The 21,853-nt window shown below is 37.1% G+C and overlaps 1 protein-coding gene across 3 annotated transcripts in view; it reads right to left on the bottom strand.

The window, feature by feature from the left end:
- Window positions 1-637: 637 nt before the first annotated feature.
- TSGA10 (testis specific 10) overlaps window positions 638-21,853 on the bottom strand; it is a 28,361-nt gene continuing 7,145 nt past the window's right edge. For 2 of the 3 annotated variants that reach the window (XM_054056220.1, XM_054056221.1), the window contains 11 exons: window positions 20,407-20,558; window positions 18,903-19,018; window positions 15,943-16,097; window positions 14,798-14,853; window positions 14,320-14,572; window positions 12,116-12,226; window positions 11,357-11,542; window positions 10,552-10,754; window positions 10,125-10,229; window positions 6,249-6,383; window positions 638-4,190 (listed from right to left, as the gene is read on the bottom strand). In XM_054056220.1, coding sequence (XP_053912195.1) covers window positions 4,166-4,190; window positions 6,249-6,383; window positions 10,125-10,229; window positions 10,552-10,754; window positions 11,357-11,542; window positions 12,116-12,226; window positions 14,320-14,572; window positions 14,798-14,853; window positions 15,943-16,097; window positions 18,903-19,018; window positions 20,407-20,558 — 1,497 coding nt within the window. In that variant the 3' untranslated portion in view covers window positions 638-4,165. The remainder of the gene's footprint in view (window positions 4,191-6,248; window positions 6,384-10,124; window positions 10,230-10,551; window positions 10,755-11,356; window positions 11,543-12,115; window positions 12,227-14,319; window positions 14,573-14,797; window positions 14,854-15,942; window positions 16,098-18,902; window positions 19,019-20,406; window positions 20,559-21,853) is intronic. The other variant, XM_054056222.1, reaches the window with a different exon arrangement.

Here is a 21,853-nt window from a genome sequence, read left to right as displayed (position 1 = left end):
GATCAGGATATGGAGTTTGGGTTCAAGAGTCAGTCCGAGGCCTAAGTTAACACAAACTAAGAAGGAAGACCCCAAAATATCTTATATAATGAAAAACAGCCTTTGAATTCTGATTATAAAGTCCTTCATTTTATGTTCATCCTGCAGTAGGAATAAACTTCATGTATTTCGACAGAAACCAAGGCAGAGAATAATCTTACTTTCATATTTCTAAACCTGCAGCTCCATGAGCAGTTTCCAAATCTGCCTAAGGTCCAGTGTTAATAAAAGTCACAGCACGTGCATATATTGCACGTAAAGTGCCAACGTGGAATACGGGAAAACATTTATATGTGTGTTACAGTGTCATTTAAGATCAGCTAATATCAAAGTCAGATTAAATAAATACACAAAAGCAAGTGAGTAACAGAGCCGCTAAAGTGTATCTGATGCCAGTAGCCATGTGGCTAATACTCCACAGCCTACACTGATACCAACTTAGTTGCTCTCAGAAGAAAGAAGGGCATAAAATAAAACCCATATCTCCATCGCTACCTAAGAGTACCCAATACCATGAACGTTCTTCCTGGTCAAAGACTAAACCTACTTCTTTTAAAACTAACATCAGAATCTTAACTCCGGTTACATGTTGCTACAGTTCAAGCTTTATTGGCTACTGAAAAGAAAAAAATACCTGATTTTCTTTGAGTGGAAACAGCAGGGTAAATCACATAGATACTTGGTTCCAAATGCTGCTGACAGATTGCTTGCTTAGATTTTACAAAAATACAGCTAAATACTTCTACCCAGCAACATACAATGAATTCTTCCTTGTTGGTGGGACTATACTGGTAACGGAGAGACTGTTTGGTATTCTTAGTAGCTCCTGTTTCTTCCACTATGAAGAAAAAGAGACTAACGTGGAAGGATACCAGAGGCACTGAATTCTTTCTTCTACAAACCCTGTAAACCAGTTATGCTCAAGTAAAATACCTTGTACTGCTTAATGGTGACACTTCCCATTGCCACGTGTACACAAACTCTGTTGAAAACAACTCCATAACCAGTAGCTAAAACTTAGAAAAGTATTGCTGTAGAAAAGCATGAATACTTTTTGAAACAGTAAGGGATTCTTTGTAAAGCAAAACAGATAATTTCAGGTCATCACAGAGTGGCTGAGAACAAGTTTAACATGCTCTTATTTCATATAAGAGCACAAATGGTATTTTCGGGTTTGCCTATGTAAAAATATTGTGGTAAAAGGCAATTTAAAAATGTATAAAAAACAAGAATAACATTGTTCACAGTCGCAAATAAGCGTCACAAAGTCAAACAAACATGTATGTTTCTTTCTAACCAAAGTACTGTATCAAAGCAACCACAAGAAAATCACCCTTCCATGAGTAACCCACATTGCAAGGAAATGCGTACTATCACGAAATGTGTTACACCTTTCAGTTTGGGCATTCAGCAGGAGTACTTCCTTCCTGGGTTTTAAAACAATTAAGGCGTGTTATAGATTAGAGAGATTGCAACAAAAAGTAAAGAACTGTAGATACTCTGTTTGAGCTCATTATCTATCTTTACTTAAGGGTGAAGCAAGGTTTCATATTCAGCAATGATCGGAAGGTTTTTAGAATATACTATTGGGCTGATACGTACAATTCCCAACCAGGAAACACTGTTCAGGTCCTCTTGGGTTATTACTAGAGACGTTGCCAACAAGCAGCTTTTTTTGTTAAACTAAAAGGTATTATTTGCAAACTTCAGCGAATTCAATGACTTCTTTCATTTTTAATTTCTTTCAGTTTCTGACTTTGCGTTAGGACAGATGCATGGGGGTTGCCACTATGGCAATATTGCTCTCTGAATATACTCACTTGAATGATTTCTTTTTGTTTTTAACCAGCAGTAATTACATAGCAATTAATTGCTGGCAGAAGTCCCTTGAAGTCTACAACTCATCACCATTGAGAAAACTTCCTTCCACAATCTGATGGTCTCTGCAATTTGCCTGCAGAAAAATAAGGTTCTAATTTCTGTAACATCTTCTAAACAAAGGCTACCCCTAGAATAAAGGCTATTACTTTATCAGTGTACTCTACAAAATGCAAGTTTATTACATCTTGATATTTATAATCTCATATTCCCTTAACCCTCTCTACTTAAGAATTTTGAAGTCCAAATCTTTAAGAATCTTGCCCTTTTACTTGGTTAGGGAGCACCTCATCACTGGCTTCTTTGAGATCTTGTATACCATTACTGCAACTAAGGAATTGCACCCTAGAACATGGGCCTCTGCACTGTGTCTGTGCACCTAAAAATAACCCAGTTTTATCTATTTTTTGTTTACCTAATCTCTCCTTCTGATCTTCTAAATGACAGGGTATGAGTTTTATAGCTTAGGATTATGTTTCTCAAACTTTTTTGTTGATCATCTTCTAAAAAACTTCAATATGGCAACATGATTGCAAAACAACTTTCTTATCTCCTGGGATGATGAGGTAACCATCTTCTCTCATCTGGGAAAAGCATACACTGTGCCTTTAACAGCTGCACAACGTGGAAATGGTTAATATCATTATGTTTCATCCTACAGTCTTTATCATCTGCAAGTAGTCCCACTAACTCTGGAGACTGCTGAAATGACATCTGTGGCTATCTGTCAAATAAAGAATGAAGAATTGGGACCTACAAATCAAAATCAAGTCACTTGTACTGACAAACTATTGTTGCTTTTATGGAAGATAATCCTAGAATTTATGTTACATGCATCTATGTATATTTTACCTTTTTTTTTTCTTACATTATTCCTCAAAATACTTTTACAGGCTTTTTAAATCTACCTGTTCCTAAAAAGCAACATAAAATCTTATCTACAGCTCCTATCAATAGGTTTTAAAAGGAGCATTCATACGGGTTATGCTGCATTTAATCATTACTCAAATATTAATGTTTAGTAGTCAGGTTCTCACAAACCAAATTCATAGGAAGGAACATGCAAGATGTATGTTTGACCCATTACCACAATCAATGTGACTCTGCTTTCAAAAATAAACTGGAGACCTTTTTAAAATTCCTTTATAAAGATAGCAAGAAGGGTGAATCTATTAAAAAAAATTGATAAATTTAAATGAATTTAAGAGGAATTACTTTTCTAATACAGAAGTATAGATGTCTCAGATGACTTACAGGACAGAATTTTACATTTTCTCTTGCATTTAATGTGTGAGAATTATAGAAGGTAGACAAATGTTATGACGTAAAGTACAGCAATTCTAAGCAAATTTATGTGCCAGTAATTACCACCGAGCAGTACCCACTCATATGAAAGAAACTGAAGTAGAGACTTTTGCAGTTCTAATAAAACTCTTAGAAGTTGAACATACCTCCAGTATGTTTGAAAACATGACACTGGCACAGGTTGCCCAGGGAAGCCGTGGATACCCCCTCCCTGGAGGTGTTCAAGGTCAGGTTGGATGGGGCCTTGGGCAGCCTGGTCTGGTGGGAGGTGTCCCTGCCCATGGCAGGGGGCTGGAACTGGATAGTCTTTAAGGTCCCTTCCAACCCAAACCATTCCATGATTCAATAAAAAATATACATCTATCTTCATAGATGAATATCAAAACACTGGCATTTGCTGGCTTTACTATCTTAGTTATCCAAATTAATATGACAGTCAGGTCTGAAGGTGGGGGGAACCCAAACTCTTTCTGTCTTGAGGTGGCGCATCATTCTCTCAAGCATAATACTCACACAGTTCAGCAAATATACATCCAAATCGTAACACCTTAATTTAGACACTTTTTCCCTCAAGTTTCATATTGTCATTTTCTTCTCCTTTCTTCAGTTATATCAATAGCCTTTTAAAATTATGTACCCTTTTAAATGAAAAGGATACTATCAGTATAGTTGATGGAACTTGCAAGGGGGTTTATTGTGTTTACCGAGATGAGCCCAATAATACACAAGCTGGGAGAGGGGTGGGAGAGCAAGCTGTCTAGACAGGTTTCTTTCCACCGAACAACATGAAGCATGATGAAAAACCTGTGAAAGCATTTGTGAAATAGATTTAATGAATTTGGCATTCAGCAGGGAAAAATGATAATTAATTGAGCATTAAACTTGAACTCTGACTCTCCAGGTGGTATGCAGAGTCTTCAAGAGCCATTGTGAATGTAATATATTATGAGTCCTTGGAACAAGAATTCCTAGAAAGAAAAGGAAAAGAAATCTCATTTGTTTCACATTCAGGACATACAGAAATACATTCTGATGTTTCCATGTGGAAAATTTTAAGGCTTTTGATCCTGAAAGCTCTTTGAGCAGGCTTCTCAATCTCTTCCACACTCAATTCAGATCATTTCAATGATTAGATTTTACTGTTCAAAAGTGCTATAATGCACTTCTATGAAGTGGACAGATCCAGATTCAGATCCTTCAATGTCAGGTGACCCTTACGAAACAGGCTATTTTATTCATCACTGTATCGCAACAATATACAAACCTGATAAATTCTTTACAGTTAAGCTCTTAAAACATAGCACAGACTGCCAAAGTTTCAGTTTGTATTGCATGGATTGTTTTAATGAGAACAATCATTCTCATAGTATAAATAAATAAAGTCAGTCAGTCTGGAGCAACCCTAGTTCTTCCCATTTAATCAGAAAAGCGTAACAAAGAGCTGGATGATGAAAAAAGTTATGAATTATAGTATTATCTTGAGCACTCAAAAATGGAAAATAATTAAGTAGAAAAAAAAAAAAATGAGTTCATTTGCAGCCAAAAGCTACGTTGATGTAATTGAGAAAGACTTATTTTAAACCAGCTGAAGATTTTAACCAAAGTATTTATGTCTGGCTCATATATTTTGGTTTTAGTCCTTACTTAAATTCATTGTTTCCTAGGAATGTGCAGAAGCAGATCATGCCATGTAAGGCCAGACAGGAGAAAACAAAAAACCCGAACAAACTCTCCCCCCTCAAAGCCCAGGAACTAAACAAGAAAAGAGTTGGATTCATAATCTGGTTTGTAGAAGATTAGTCTTGATTTGGTATTTAGCCAGAACTTTATCAATTAGAGAGGAATTCTATCACCCTGAAAAGGGAGTGGTACAAACAGAATAAGCACCACAATCATTAGTACCAGTGTGGCGACTACATAGATTGATCCCTCTTTTCTTTATACAGTGCCAAAATCAGAAGAAAGTGTTACGGTAATTAAAAGTAAATTAAACCATGCCAAGTGATACAATGCTTATTTCAACAAATATAAGAGCTATGCTGTACTCAGACTAAGGATGACTAGATGCAGTTCTATCGGAGGAATGAAGACTCTCTGTACTTGCTATCAAGGACTGGCAATAGGTGCAAAATCCCTGTCTTGCGCAGTTGTGTTTCCCTATCCAGGGCAGCAGCAACAGCTCATTGACCCGAGGGAACCTGTCTCATACTCTTAGGACCTATGTAGTTAGAGGAGCCTTTGGTAACAAAAATGAATCAAGTGCCAAAGGTAACAATCTCAGTTAACAAAGTATTAACAAAATTATTCTTGGAAGAACATAACCATTTCAAAAGCAGATGTGATTTCCTGCAAGTCATGAATTGAGACTTTTTCCCCCTCAAGTGGCAGGTTTTCTTAATGCATGCCGCCCTCACTCTACCAAAAAAGTGCGATACCACAAGCATGCAGCTACCAAGTGTGAAACTAAGCTGAGACTAAAGCTGACAGGGGAGCAGCGGCGTATCATGGAGGGTCCATTTCTCTGATTGTTAGAAGGGAAGCTGGGCTTGCTCCTCTCCAGGGTTACAAGTATCAGACGTCTTTTAGAATGCATTTATGTTTCTTGTAAAAAATACATGTATATAGAGTAAAAACTATTTGAAAACTTCTAGAAGAAGAAAGGCTGGATAGCTAGGAGTTTTTATGTAGGAAAGATGAAAATATTTACATCTACACCTGCACAGAATGTGGGAAATCACATAGAGATTTTCTGTAGCATTATTTCTATTACCTTTTCAAGAATTTTTCACTATAGCATCTCCGTGCAAGTAGTTGCTATTAACCATATAGAAATGGTACAGCTCAGTAAAACAAAATAGAATGAGTATCTTCGAATGATTGTGGTCCTGAATCTTCTTGTAACTTTTCTTGGAGCAATGTAATTCCATGACACTCAGTCAATATTTCAACAAGAAATATCAGAGTTCATTCTTTTATTTTTATTTTCCCCTCAGTGTTTGGAATTTAAGTGTTGTTGTACCACTTACCCTTCCTGAGAACAATCCAGAGACCAGTCAGGAGGTTCATGATGGGAACGTTCGGGTGACAGTGATCTTAACGTAGAGCTTAACTGATATGAGACTGTACGACTCTGGTGTCGAAGCTCCCGTACAGCACGTTCCCTAAGTAAACATTATTTTACAGTGAGACTAAGCATGTTTCAAAAATCATCAAAATGCACTCATAGTAATTATCATAATGTTCTCTTTAAGATTGTCAGGTTTTTTTGTTTTATTTTATTTTAAAGAGAGATGTGGTGTTCATTGTATATGTCTCTGAAAGACAGATTAGTGACTCTCTCTGTACTACTCCTTTACTCAGCTGTAGTTCCATGTATCCATTGTCACTATTTTCCCTAAAAGTCAGAAGATGGCCATGGTTGCTGCAAGTTAAACTCTAAAAATTGTAAAAATCTCATGGGAGAAAGAGCCTAATTTTAAGGTTATTCCCAAGTCTGCCACATAAGGACAATCAGTAATGATATCAATGCAAGAACAGTGTTGCTTGTGGCATCCTTGTGTTGTTTGAGTTGGCAAGGCCAGTGGACTGGAGTCTACCTGAAGTGCCCTAAAACTGATGGATATTTAAGAGATGCTGGACTTCCCCATGGGAAAGTTGTAAAATGGTATTCTCATCACTTTGACTGCAACCAATGGGGCCTGGATACTGCATCAACCTAAAACTCCTGCAACTGGGTGTATGAGGAGAAAGTGCATGGGATTAGATAATACACACGAAAATCTGAGGTGCATACTCATCTGGGATCCTGGTTTCAGCCTGACAGTTGTTTATGTGAGGATATTCTAGCCAGGGTTGGATTGGAAAACTACTACGACGGGTGGCTACAACAACCCCCGAGTTTCAGTGTAAAATCCAAGTAAAACCTGGACAGCAGTTCATTATAAATGAATGGGTACTTTGGGAGGATAGCACTGACCCAGGCTGGAGAAGAGGACTCCAAATTGCCCAAAACCTTGCAAATGAAGGTGTAACAAGGACGGCCTGTATAGCATTGAACTGGAACTGACCCCAGGGTGACTTAGCCACTACCAGAGACCTACCTATGAAGTGGACCACTGAAAGAGATCACCAAAACCTGCAGGAAAGGGATGAGACCCAGCACCAGCTCATGGATCAGAATCTACAGGCAAGTGAGACATCACAGCCTTCCACCTAGCGACCAACATCCATAACCTTAAAGCTTTCAATGGCTTTACTATGCACATGCTGTACTGTCTTTAAATGGTCAAGACAGTGCTGGGAATGGTGGGAAGTCAGAGTGCAGCTCCTTGCTCCTCTCACAGGTGACATTAGCCTGTAGAATACCGAGTTTGGGTATGAATGCAGCAAAACCATGACCAACAGGAAAAAGTAATTACAGGGAAATTTTTTATTCGGGAGAAGACAGAGGTAGAAAAAGGGAGGTACAAAGGTAGTAAAACAGACGGTTGAGAAACAGAAAGGGCTAAAAAGATATGCAAGTCGTACAAGCGGGGATGTCCAGAAGCACCTGACAGTAAGTCCCTGCACTTGGTCACCAGAGTCAGAACAGGACAACAAATCAAACCTCCACACAAGCCCAAACTGTTTCTACAGTCAGGAAAAAAAGGAGGGATGAGAAAGTACTTTTCCTGACTGGTAAAGGAAAACCCAGACAGATGGACTAAGCTTCCTAGTATCACTGTGTTGGTGCTCATTCAAGGCCTGACAGCATTGGCACTTTCCACATCCTAATTTCAAGCATTATTTCATTCTGCACCGAGGCAGTAAACCAATACAACTAGCTAAGTCAGCATTAGAACAAGGATACCATCTACATACTTTTTTAAATTGACAAGAAAAAAAAAAAACAGTCAGTACTCATATCTGCTGCTCCCATTATATGCTACTGTGATACTGACTTTAATGATAGTATTTTTCGTCTCTGGCTAATTTTCTGTTTTCCATTTGCCAGTACTAGAAAAATAGATTGACTGTAAGAAGCCAACTTGGAGCTTTAATCCCTCTCCCTACAAGCAAGAGAGAAAGATACCTGCTCTTGTAAAGCATGACTTTCTGAGGACAAAAAAAGAAAATAAATAGAATTCCTGTAACCTTTGCAAGACATTGAAGCAATACTGGTTTGATTTTATGAGAAAGCAAAAAAAAAAAAAAAGAAAAAACCTCAAGCCTTTCAAAGACAGATAAAGCTAATGTCAGCCCCAGATTTTGGTATGAGAGCATTTCAGACTTTGCTACCTAAGATTCCTCCATACTGTTTTTGCAACTAACTCACAGACTGCATAAAGGAAGCTAGTGTGGTTCTTTCCAAAACAACTCAGATAATGATGTTTGCAACTCTCTTGAAGTAAAAAAGAAATTCTCTTTAAGAACGAGAACTGGTGATCTTTGTCTGAGCATAGGTTCACTCTGTTAGCTGTTTTGCTAACCAATTGTATGCTGAGGGTTTATATTATTGCAACTACAAACCATCATGTGAGTATCAAATTATCCCTAAATAGGAGAAGATATTAAGTATGGAGGCTGATTCAACTTTCTGCCAATGAACACTTCAGGAAGAAACACTTGCAGTCCCTGCCAGGGAGTACCCATAAGCCATGAGTGGATGCGCTCACACAAGGCGAGTAGATTAAAAACAGACTGAAGAAGACAGCATTTCATTTAAAGCAAAGGCACTCATGTATTAGCATTCAGTCTGGCTTATTGTAGGCAGCTGAAGAAGCACAAATGGTGCCACCTTTTAAATTGACTCGCATATCTAACCTTTAAGTTTTGCAGGTTTTTGCAATGATTTCAGGGTGAAGAACAGTCTGAAACATACACTGAGACATTTAAGAAAACCATCTTTAAAAGACGTAACCCTCAGGTGTAGAAGTCCTCCCTCCAAAACCTTCATCCTTACTTATGAGAGAACAGAGTATCAACAAAGTAATTTACTAAAATTAAACAACACACTTGATTCTCAAACCTGTGCTATAATCACACCACTTATCTTCTTTTAGCCATCTCTTTTACATACTCCAAATAATGCCTGACCCTATATGTGTCCTCATGTATCCTCATTACACCCATGAAATAGAGAAGTATTGTTGGTTTATAGATAAGTAAGCTATTTAAGACACCACAACTATGTAGATAAACTAACTCACGAAGCAGACCAGGGTCCGTTTACTGATACTGTGGCCAAATCACATGAAACAGCTTATACATACTGGTAAACTTTCTTCCCACAAAAAAAAAAAAAAAAAAAAAAAAATTTACTTTTACCATACTGTCATTTGGGAACCACATCCCTAGCACCTTCTGTGCCCCAAGCAGTAATTGGGAGAATGCAGGCTGGTATAGGCTAAAAGAATTTCACAGTGCATGCTAATAAACAGTTTGGACAAATACACAGTTGTGTGGACTCCTCAAGTCAATGCTCTGACCTGATTTAGCTCGCTAATACAAGTTTAGCCAAAAGACAACCATTCAAATTGCAGAACTTAGTCTATAAATCACTTTTCTAGCCATCTAGTCACCCAGACTCTCACTACAGATCAAAACAGGCATCACTGTAAATGAGTGAAGACAGACAAGCATATTCAAGAAAGTGATCCATCCCATCCTGAAAGAGGCAATTCAGAGGGCTGTTTACCTCGCTGCCTCCTTCCATTAGCTATAAAGGAAACCTAGGCAACTAATTGAGATAGCATATATAACAGCTACACAGACTAAATTCAGTGATATGAATAGCCTCCAAGCACACTGGAGATGTACAGAAAAGCAAACCCAAATTTTGCTGTTTATCCTAGCACTATATTGCCTTTCACCCCAGTAGGACGCAGAAAGCGTAATACAATGCAGGAAGTGCATATACTTGCCTTTCGAAACGCTCTGTCTCCAGCTGTCTTTTGGCGATATTCAGTTCCGATTCTAGCTGAGCTGCTCTGTTTCTGAGCTGAGTAAGATTTTGACTCTGTGCAGCACTGTAAAGTCCACACGCTTTAATTAGATAGCAACTATAATCCTCCAAGTATGCTACCAAATAACATTATCCAAAATAAAGAGGGCAGCTCTTATATACAAATGAGATTAAGAACACTTTTTTTGAGTAAAATATAACACTACACAGAAAAGTCTATTAGCGTATAGTTGAGGAATCAGAAGGAGGTTTTCGGTCTCTTCTGCTGCTCAGGTAACCATAGTACATCAAACATTTGAAAATGCAGCTAGCTATAAACCATCTGTGCGTACACACACTTGAGAAGAATAAAAAAACCTGTAGTATTCTCCTGGACGTATACTCACAGTTTATTTTCCGCTACAGAAAGCTGTTCCTTGAGAAACTGAATTTCAGAGTCTTTTCCTTGCTTTGCTAGCTGTGACTGAAATTCTTTCTCATGACTGGACACAAACAAAGATTCCAATCTTTTCTTAGATGCTCCTTCATTTTCCAGTTGTTTTCTGAGCAGTTCTATTTCAGAATGGGATGACTCACATTCCCTCTGCAGCTAAACAAAGATTTTAAATTTTGGATGGATGTCTGCTAAGCTTATAAAGCATCTATTAATGGTAAACTTTTAAAAAAAAGCTGGAGGGAGAAAAACAAAAAAAGGAAGTCTGGGATAAATGACCAAAGGTTGCCCTCACTCCAGTATGTGTCATATTTGCCCTTAGTCAAAATCTTGTGTCAGAATTATAAATTCACTCAGTGTGCATGTCACTGCTATGAACCTGAACATGATATCTATTTGGAATTTTGACTCCAAAAATTTGTTGACACATGAAGAAGCCCATTTATTGCTGCACTTAATAGCAGGCATGTGGGGATGAATTAGAAGGATGAAATCTCTATCTGTTTGAGGCTGACTGGACAAACTAGGACTATGTACCAGTTTTATTACGCTCAAAAAATGTCAAAATCTGCCAAGCAATCTTCCTGCTGTGTTTTGCTAGCATTCTTATCCATTTCTAGAACAGCAGCAGCTCAATTCCTCTTGAGAGGCTAACATGCATGGGTAATCCTCAGTAGCCTACATGATTTAAGTTGCAGGCTTAAAATACTACCAGACCATTTCAAGGGTGAACTATGGAAAGAATGCTTACAACTTACTTGCTCCACCTCTGTTTCAAGGGACTCAATTTTCTCTTTCAACATGCGGTTCTCAGACTCCGCAGTGATCAGTGCCAGTCTAACAGTGCTACAATCTGCTTCTGCTTGATGCCATTTTGCTTCCCAGCTTTCTCCATGTTCACGGGCTCTGTGGTAATTCTTCAAAAGCTTGCAGTTTTCTCTCTCCTAACACATAAGCTTGCTTGTTTAATAACTCACAGTAGGCTTCACAAAACAAGGTTATCTGTAGATCTACAGGTATGATATGGTATTGGATGTTCCCTTCCTGAACACTTTTGTCATTTAGCCAAAACACTGAGAGACTTCTCCAGAACAAGTATCTTGTTCAAGATGGCCACGTTTTACTTCTCAAAAGACATCTGCTAAAAATGGCTAGATTAACATTACAAACACAAGGTATAGCAAAGCATAGAAAAATTCTTCAGCATTAATTCCATACAGTAGTAAAGATGAGAGTCCCAAGCCTGTGTATTATTCGCTGTCTGAATTTTTAAGTTTAATAAACATATACGTGTGTGTATGTATTATATACGTGTCTGTATATACATAAAACCACAAAATATAGTTAATTTCTTGTGTGCTGCAAAAATAGATAATATGCACAAAATATTAAAAACATACTAGTAGGATGTAAATAAGTTTCACTGAGGAAGCAAATTCTTCCATGAAAACTTGGTTAAAATTTCAATTTTAGTTAAAACAACAGCTTTTACTAACAGGTTTAATTCATATACTCACTTTTGAGTTCAATACACCCTTCAGGCTGGCAATATCCATATTTAAATTCTGGGCTTTTAACTTCATGTCATCAAGCTCATTTTGGTACTTTGCTACTTTTTGATGTAGTACCTATGAAGAAAGATTTGCTTCATAAGGGTAAAATATACTGTTTGTAACTACAAAAAAACTAGAATTAGTACATATCTAGTACCAATGGCTTTATTAACTCATTACCTAAAGGCTATATTAAATGTAAAACATGTACATTTCTATTAAAAACAATTCAAATTTCTCAAAAATATCTTGTTTGATTTACAAACCGTGCTAAATCTTCTTAAATAGAAGAAAAATGTCAATAACAGAATGTAGCAGTTAAGAAGAAAAGAACAGATGGTTTATTTAGCAGCTAGATGGTGATAATAAAATAGCCCGCCCCATTTGAGAAGAGCTCAGAGTCAGCTTCCTATTTTTTACATGTTACGGTCTCTAAAAAGCCCACCTTTAAAAAAGCAGAAGACAGCTGAAAAATCAAATGAACCAATTAAGTGGTTATCTTCTAATCAGGAGAAATCATGCCACAAATATTAGGAGAATGCATAGAATTTTTGGCAACTATTGCTTGAGAAAGAGAACAGAATGAGGAAAAAAACCTGCAGAAAGGCCGTCTTGAACTGCCTTGTTCAGAAACTCTTCCTTTCTTACAGAATTACTAGCAGAACGCTCAGCTGCAAGAACTGGGAGGAGGGGTGTGGAGGAGGCTATGAAGAAACCCTTGTTCCTGTTGTGAAAAGGCTGAGAGTTGCTGAAAAAGGTGCTCTGGAAATGTCTGAACTTTCCCAGTAAGCCCAAGTGAAGGAGTGAGAATGGTACTTTAAATATTTTTAGTATCACTTAAATTAATGGAAGAAGCCAGAGGAACCAATGCATATTATACAGACAAATCCTGTGAGGCTAAGACTTCTTGTTTCTAACTGCTTCTACAAGCATCCAGGGAAAACCACAAAGCTTTTGAAAGTAGTTAGATGTAATAAGAGACTGTGTTTGTGCCAACTGTCCTCATCAGTATTGACTATGGTCCCGAGAGAAGGTTTGGAATAATGATTCCCTGAAAAGTAATCTCTTCTAGTAATCCATGTTTCTAGTGACACTCCCTACCTACTTTTGGCAGTTAAAGCTACTACGGACCTTGACTTTTCTAAGATACCCAAAAATGATGCTAAAGAGAAAAAAATAGCATGTTCGAGAGAAGTGTTATTAGACTGAGAATTGTCTCACCTCATTTTTGCAGCACAGAATTAGGCACCTGATCTAAACTAGTTAGCTATGCTTCCTCTGTAATGAACGGAGAGAAGTGAAATTAATGACTTTAAAAACTGGGATGGGATGAGTCTCCTTCTTTTTCATGTGAGAGCCTTACTGCCTGAAAACTTTTATTCAGCTAAAATCAGGTAACATTAATCCACTCCTTCAAAACTGGGTAGCACTTCTAGAGGAAAAGGAAGCTAAGAGAGTAGAAAGTATTTTAAAACACAATGATATCCTAAGCAGTAGAATAAGTGCAGAGATCTTCCATTTAGATCAGAAAATCTAAATGGAAGCAAGAAGTTGAACAAAAAGAAAAAACAGAACATTGCCCAGTGATGAACTATGACAAGTATTAAGCTTGATTTCTAGCTGCATGGAAAACACACTGATGCATGAACATTGTGCATGCATGAGATGACACTTTACTTTTAAATGTTTTAACTACTTTCATTAGTAATGGCACACAGATAAATAACACAGTAGACAATGAATGTTGTACATTATTATCGTATTACAATCAAACGTTCCCAGCATCTTTTATCCAAAGCCACTTTAAAGGCACATAAATATAACATAGTAATAAAATTTTGAATCTTATCAAAACATGTACTTAATCTTAAATTATCAGCAAGTCAAATTCATAAGCTTGTAAGTGCTGTGGGCCAGTCACAGCACAGCACAAGAAATACTGCCTCCTTTACAGCACTTTTCCATATGAGCAATAGCTATAACTGCCACAGTGCTTTTACAGGAAGATCAGAAAACAAACAAACAAAAAACATTAATTAGCTGTTCCTCAAGATAAACATCCAAATCATTACAATAGTATGGCTGGTCCTCTTTATACAACTGAGCTGAGCAATAAGGGAAAAATCGGAATTTGAAAAATGAGCTTAAAAACTAGTTTGCAGACTTACTTCAGATGAGGACCCAACAATGCTATGCATTACTTGAAAAATACAGTTTTTCTTTTTAGTCAATGGTTCTCCATCCAAATATACCTGATTTTCTTGCTTAATATTAGAAAGGTGCTCTTGCAACCTGCCATTCTCCTGAGCTAATGATTCTCTGTCCTTGTTAGCCTGTGCAAGTTCTTCGTTGGCATTCTGTAGCTGTTGATGCAAACTGGCAATATCTTTCTCATGGGCACACAGTGCTTCAGCACATTTTCTGTGTAGCAAATGAAAAATACTTCAGGTATGACAAACTGCCCAACCTTATAAAATGACAGATTTTACAGTAGTTAAGTTTCAATTCATGAAACAAACGTGTAACATTTTAATATTTAATGAAGTAAAAGAATATTTATATATTAGTACATCCTACGATTCCACTTTCGAGTTAATGTTATAAATTAATCAAAAATTAATAACGATCTTGACATTTCATCCTTACTTTGTGGAACGCTTCAGCTCAGAAGTAAGAATCCTGAAATCTGAAATCGTTTTCTCCTTGAAAAGAAATACAAAATTAAAATAAACTTCTCACTACTCCTCAGTATAAATGGGGGAAAAAAATGATTATTTATACTTTCCTTTTATTAAGCTAGCTGATTAATTGAACTATTTAATGCAAAATGTATTGTGGTTTTCCAGGTTTCATTATGTACTGTTTAGAGCTGAAAATTCTGATAAACTAATTTGGCAAATAAAGAAATAGATCTTATCTTCTGCAGAATACAATAATTTTAATTAATTTTTTTTAATCCTTTGTCATTCTAAAGGTAGTGTTTGGTTCAAACTCCAAAAACTAAATGATGTCTTCTGTTTATTAGATAAGTTATTACAGCTCTTCTACACTGAATAAACTCCAGAGTCTGCTAGTTTGTAACTGATAAAACAAGAATTCCATCACAAGTATACTCCTTTACTCTTTTGTCTTTAGACACAAAAGAAGCATAGATAGGCTAAAGAAATGTCTTCCGCTGGAGACGGAAGACAGAGAAGAGACAGCCATCTCTTCATTCAAATGGACCCCCTTTTACAATTTACAGTTTTAAAATTGTGAAGTCAGTGTTTATGGCCAGATGACTTCAGCTTGTCCTCCAATAGCTTTTCTTTAAGATTATGTTAATAATCAATGCAAATTGTTAACAACCACAACAATTAAAACATATCTTCTTTAGATTATCCTAAATAAATATCCAGATGACTTAAGCTGAAGTGAAAAATAAAGTTTCAGAACTCAGAACTAAAGAGCTTCATTATATAGTTTGAAATCATGCTGTGCAATATACCCTAAGGCAAAAAGAATCAGATGCTTCTTCAACGGCAACAAAGGCAATATTATTTGGCACCCTGCATCTTTAACATTAGTGGACCCTAAGAAAGAATTTAGACTAAATTTTATGATTAAAAAAAAAACTATTTAATTGGCTAATTTACTCTTCTCCACTTCAGGAAAGTACTTGAAGTCTCCTCTCTTGATAAATATAAAACATACAAACCACCAAACATGAGAAGCTCAACACATCTGACCTAACAGATCCTTCCCCTATTTACCTTTTGTGACTATGTGACTGTTTACGTGTTGGAACGTACTTTAACTGCCAGGCTTTCCTCAAAAGTAGCAATCTTCTCTCTTCCTTCTTCCAGACGGTCTTGCAAAGATGCCTTCTCTTTGCCAAGTTGTGCAATTGCTTCTTTCAAAGTACAGATCTCCTCTTGTTGTACAAAATTTTGTCTTGAAAAGTTATCTGGTCACAATCAGAAAGGTCTCATTTTGTTAATTCAACCCATTTGAAATAAAAATTCTTTTCATATGTTTCTAAAGTGTAAAAGAACACAGCAAAAGCTCCCCTTCAAGAAAACAATGAAGCAAGTACCTTTTCAGAATGTATAAATAATCTGACTAATTCTTATAGAACTGCATTCTTCCTCAGATGAAGGCCTTGCATTACTTGGCTCAAAACAAATTTATCTTTAAACAGCAAATGTTTACATCATTAAAAATAACTTCCTCGAGTATTATAACAATAAAGTCTTAAACAATACTCAGAACCTATATGTAGTCTACAGCATGTAATGACTGATTAAACACGAGGTTGATAACTTGATATTAACCAGTTTTTTTCTGAAATAATTTATTTAAATGAACTTTATGTAATAGTAAGAGAAATGCATTTATAAGATTCGACACCACTTAAAAATTGCGAAGACAGTAACAGAAAAAGCAATCTACTCATTACAAAATCAAACTCTAAAAGATGTCTCTCCCTGTCTTCACTCAGCTAATAAGGTGTTACACACTACATTTACCTTTAAGTACTCAGAAAATCAATCCTTAAATGATCTATATACATTGCATTTGCAGAAAAGAACCACAGAAACTCTTCTAAGAGTGAACCTTAGTCTCTCAAAACCCATGCAGGCTGCAAATTACTCTTTAAATATCACTGTAATTTGGCTTACTGAATGATACTTGTTAACCACTTTCAGGAGATAAAACATTCAAAGTAAAAGGACTTGTAGCTCAGTCTTTCAGGGACACCATAGCACATCTTCACATTCTGTTTTTTTCCATTGAATCACATTGGTATCAGGCCCAGCCAGCATGGGTTTATGACAGACAGGTCCTGCTTAAACAACTTGATCTCCTTCTACAACCAAGTGACTCACTAGTGGACAGGGGAAAGGCTGTGGATGTTGTCTGTCTGGGCTTCAGTAGAGTCTTTGACACTGTCTCCCACAGCAATTTTCCTAAAGAAGCTGGTGACTCATGGCTTAGATGGGTGTACTCTCCCCTGGGTAAAAAAATCTGGCAGGATGGTCAAGCCAAGGGAAGGTTTAGATTGGATATTAGGAAAAAATTCTTTACTGAAAGAGTGGTGAAACACTGTGACAGGCTGCCCAGGACAGTGGTGGAGTCACCATCCCTGGAGATGTTCAAAAAGCATGTAGACATGGCACTTCAGGACATGCTTTAGTAGGCACGGTGGTGTTAGGGTCACAGTTGGACTTTATGATCTCAGAGGTCTTTCCCAACCTAAATGATTCTATGATTCTGATTCTCCCTATTTCAAATGACAAGATGAAAGACACGCAAATTTCCACTCGTATTTTTGGATGCATGGCTCTGGAGCCTGCTAAGACAGTGTTCAGACCTGGCTCTAAAGAAAATTCTGATGGAGCAGCCAATCCTGGAAACAATTTCCATGCACATTAAGGACAAGAAAAACATCAGTAGAGGTTAGCATGGCTTCACCCTGGGGAAGTCAGGCTCATCAACTTGACAGACTTGTATGATGACTGGCCTGGTGGTTAAGGCGAGAGCAGTGGATGTTGTTTACCTTGAGTTCAGCAAGGCCTTTGACACTGTGTCCCATAAGATACTTCTAGAGGAACTGTTGACCTATAGACTGCATGAGCAGTGAGGTGGATTGAAAACCCACTGAATGGCCAGGCCCAGACAGTGGTGACACTGTCACAAGTCTAGTTGTAGGCTGGCAACTAGAAGTGTTAACCCAGAGGTTAATACCATGCTCAATCCTGTTTTATATCTTCATTGATGATCTGGATCATAGGGCAGAGTGTACCATCAGGAATTTTCCTGATGATGCAAAACTGGGAGAGTGGCTAATAGACCAGGGGGTCATGCTGCCATCCACAGAGGCAGACTGGAGAAAGGGGCTGACTGGAACCTCATGAAGTTCTACAAAGGGAAGTGCAAAGTCCTGCACCTGGGGACAAACAACCTCAGGCACCCATACATAAGCTGGAAAGCAGTTTGGCAGGAAACCTGCGAGTCCTGGTGGATGCCATGTCGAACATAACCCACCAATGTGCCCTTTCTGCAAAGAAAGCTAATGGTATCCCCTCTACTCAGCACTAGTGAGACACACTTGGAGGGCTGCGCCCAGTTCTGGGCTCCTCAGTAAGAGAGGTACGAACATACTGGAGAGAGTCCAATGAAGGGCCATGAAGATGACTAAGGGAATGGAGCATCCTTTAAATGAGGAAAAGCTGAGAGAGCTGGGACTGTTTAACCTGGAGAAGAGAAGGCTCAGGGGGAGATGCTATAAATGTCTAAAAATACTTGAAGGGAGGGTGCAAAGGGGATGAAGCTAGCCCTTTTTCAGTGGTGCCCAGTGGCAGGACCAGGGGCAAAGGGCACAAACTGAAACACAGGATGTTCCCTCTGAACATTAGGAAACATTTGATTTCACTGTGAAGGTGACCAAATACTGGAACAGGTTGCCCTAGAGAAGTTATAGTCTCCTTCCTTGAACATACTCAAATGCCATCTAGACACGCATTGTTCAGCTGACAGTATGTACTGTCACTGAAACTTAACTTGCAGAAGTTTATTACATAATATTTAAATGCAAAAGCCTCCCAGCAATGAAAGAAAACATATTTTGCACTTGAAATGCTAAAACAGTCAAAAGTATATTTATTTGCATTCTACACTTCTTTTTTTTCTTATGGGTTGAAAGAAATAAAGCAATATTATAACAATTATACTACTGAATTTTATTACAAAACTTGTATCTGTCACTCACCAATTTTTTCATCCAAAAGCATAATTTTATTTTGGGTAAGTTGTATTTCATAATTTTTCTCAGCAAGGTTTTGCTGAGCCTCTGAAAGACTCTGTTCTGTCTTTTCCTTCAATAAACTGCAAATGCAGAAGCATTAAACAGAAGAATTCAGATGTTTATGTATGAATTTTTTTTCCTTTTTGAAACATCACTAAAAATGCAGAACTTCAGAAAAAGCAAGATTCTTCTGTATATTTTAGACTATTGGGTATATTTATTAATTTTAACCTTAATCTCTGGATATCAAAATCTGAATACTCCTGTAAAGAATCATAGAAAATTAATGATTCTTTACAACAGGTGGATGTAAAAAAATTATTAAAATAAAACCCATCCCTTGGGACATACATTGGAATGCCTGACCTATTTCAAGTTTTACCCGTCGTACATTGAAATCATGTTGTAATATTAATGGCTTTGAAACTGTTGAATAAACTGAAGACAACTATAAATCAGCCTGGTTTCAGGGTGAAAGAAAAAGATACTTTAGTAGCAGCAACTAATCTTTAACAATACGATTTTTACAGTATTCATAAATCTGACAACTTATTATAAAGCAGCAATAACTCAAGACTGGATTTACAAAGCAGTTTGTTATTTTAGAAATCGCAGTATCCTTAGAGAAGTACCGTGGGCCAGCACAATAGTGCACGCTAGGACCCAGCATTTCCACCAATCAAAATCAAAGAAAAAAACTACAACACCCCTAAATCAACTACACCAGTCACTTGTAAAGACACACAAGTTTAAGACAGTGTTGGCCTAACTGAACTGTATTTAAGGAAATACAAGGAGTATCTTCTTTTGCAGTCTGTTCACTCTGTAGCCTAGTTCAGTCTGTGATCTAGTCCTCTCTTCACACAAACTTCACACGTGCTTGATCTTTCCCTCCAGTCAGTAGCTATCTTTTTTTATTTTATATTCTCTGGCCTTTGCTTTCTTCCCTAAAGGCTTCGATTGAGTCTAGTCCCACTACATGCTACTGAACATGGTTGGGAACTCCAGCGGAGCAGCAGGCCATGAACCCTATATACAAGGCTTCAGTTTTATTTCCTCTAATGAAAAAGCTCCAAGATTAAGAAAAGGACATTTGAAACTAACTACATGTGACTTTCTTTAGTTTATGCATGTTTGCTTGCCTCTATAAAAACAATAAAAAATGCAAACAATTTTTTTAATTCATACACAATTTACCAAAACCATCAAACCCTACAGCTTCTAAAAGAAAGCTTCTGAGTGAATTTTACTTTTCCAGTGAAGATGGTTTTCAGCCTATACCAATAAGCCAAGAACATTTACGCATAAATACGCAACGAGGGAAACAATTTCATTTCAAAAAGAAGGATGACTTATAAGAACAGCTATTGTAAATTCCTTTCCCTCTGAGCCATATAACAGCTACGAAAACAAACGAATATAGGCTGATGTACTCGTCAAGCTAACGCAATTAAATACTTTTACTTACCTAAGTGAAACATATTCAGCTTCCTGTCGGCTCAGCTCAGTTTCAGAGTCCAGTGCTCTTCTTGCCAACCTTTTCATGTCAGTTTCCAGAGAATCAATGGTGTCTTTCATTAGCGCCACTTTAGTCATCTGTTCTAAACATTCACTATCTAACTACAAATATAATTAAACATTAAAAGCCAAAAAAAGTCTATTTATACACAGAATGTCTCCTATTAATTAAAATTTTACTGTTTTTATCACAAATCTTTTACTGAAAGAGAAATGTCCAAGTATCCTCATTTACTCAGGGCCTGACTCCAAATCTACTGAATGAAGCTGGAAAAGAGCCAAAATGTAATTTTCAGTTCCTTTGAAGGACGACCAATTTCCTGCCTTTCACATCTTTGGGAATATTTTGATTTACTAACGTAAATATAGGTTGGTTATTATGCCCAAGGGCAATAATGTTTGACACTGATCAACATTAAAACTTTTCAGTGCAAAATAACAACAGAAATCATTATTGTGATTGTATGAAGGGAGAAATCCCACTTTGGGATACAACACTACCTATGACAGCTCTAGATGTCTACTAGGTTATGCCGATAATTGGGTAGAGAAGTCACTGTAAAACACTTGCATAAAGCACTACATAAGTAAGTTACCGTCATGGAGTCTTTAGGTCTGTATCTAGAAAAAGGACAGGCCCAAAACCTCTCGCCCAGGCTCCAGCAAAGGTGGTAAAGGTGGTTTGAGATCTTCAGTTTGAAGAAAGACTGTGTTTCCTTACTAAAATGCTTACACTAAAGATTCAAAGAACTTTCTAAATTATCTGAAACAGCTCTTTTAAGGTAAAAAAATCTCACCTCAACTCTGTCCTCATTTATTGACTCCTTCACTACTCATTTCTGTGTCACTATAATCAAAGGCCAGACCTCTAAAGAGCAAGTCAGTAAGCCTTTGGTACACTAACTTTTTTCAATAGTAGTGCTACAAATTTCATATTGATGTATTATCCTCAAAGAGTATCAAATGAACTGAAGAAATAAGATCACGTACCTAAAACAGGACTATTCCAAACATTGACTACACATCATATGTCAGGCATGTGATTAAGGCTAATTTACTACTTGGGAGAATTCAGAGCTCTTCAAGCCTACAGTGTATTCTTCACCACCAATGCACTCAGTTTAACATTATAATCCTTAGAACTATACCTATAAGCTTGGTAGGACTTAAAAGGCTGGTGGGGAAAATTAACCAGAATTTATAACCACAAGAACCAGGAGAAAGATACACTACAGAAACCAATGTTAATCTATTTAAAAAACAAGATCTACCAAGACTGTAAATATATTTAAGATTTATATAATTTTATTAATGTTTTCATTTTCTATTTTAGCACCATATGTTAGCAAACAATTGCACACACAACTAACTTAAACCATAGTAAATAGGACTTGCCA

This window comes from Cuculus canorus, chromosome 1 (genome assembly GCF_017976375.1).
Source record: "Cuculus canorus isolate bCucCan1 chromosome 1, bCucCan1.pri, whole genome shotgun sequence".
NCBI lineage: Eukaryota > Metazoa > Chordata > Aves > Cuculiformes > Cuculidae > Cuculus > Cuculus canorus.
This window is presented reverse-complemented; position numbering and strand designations above follow the sequence as displayed.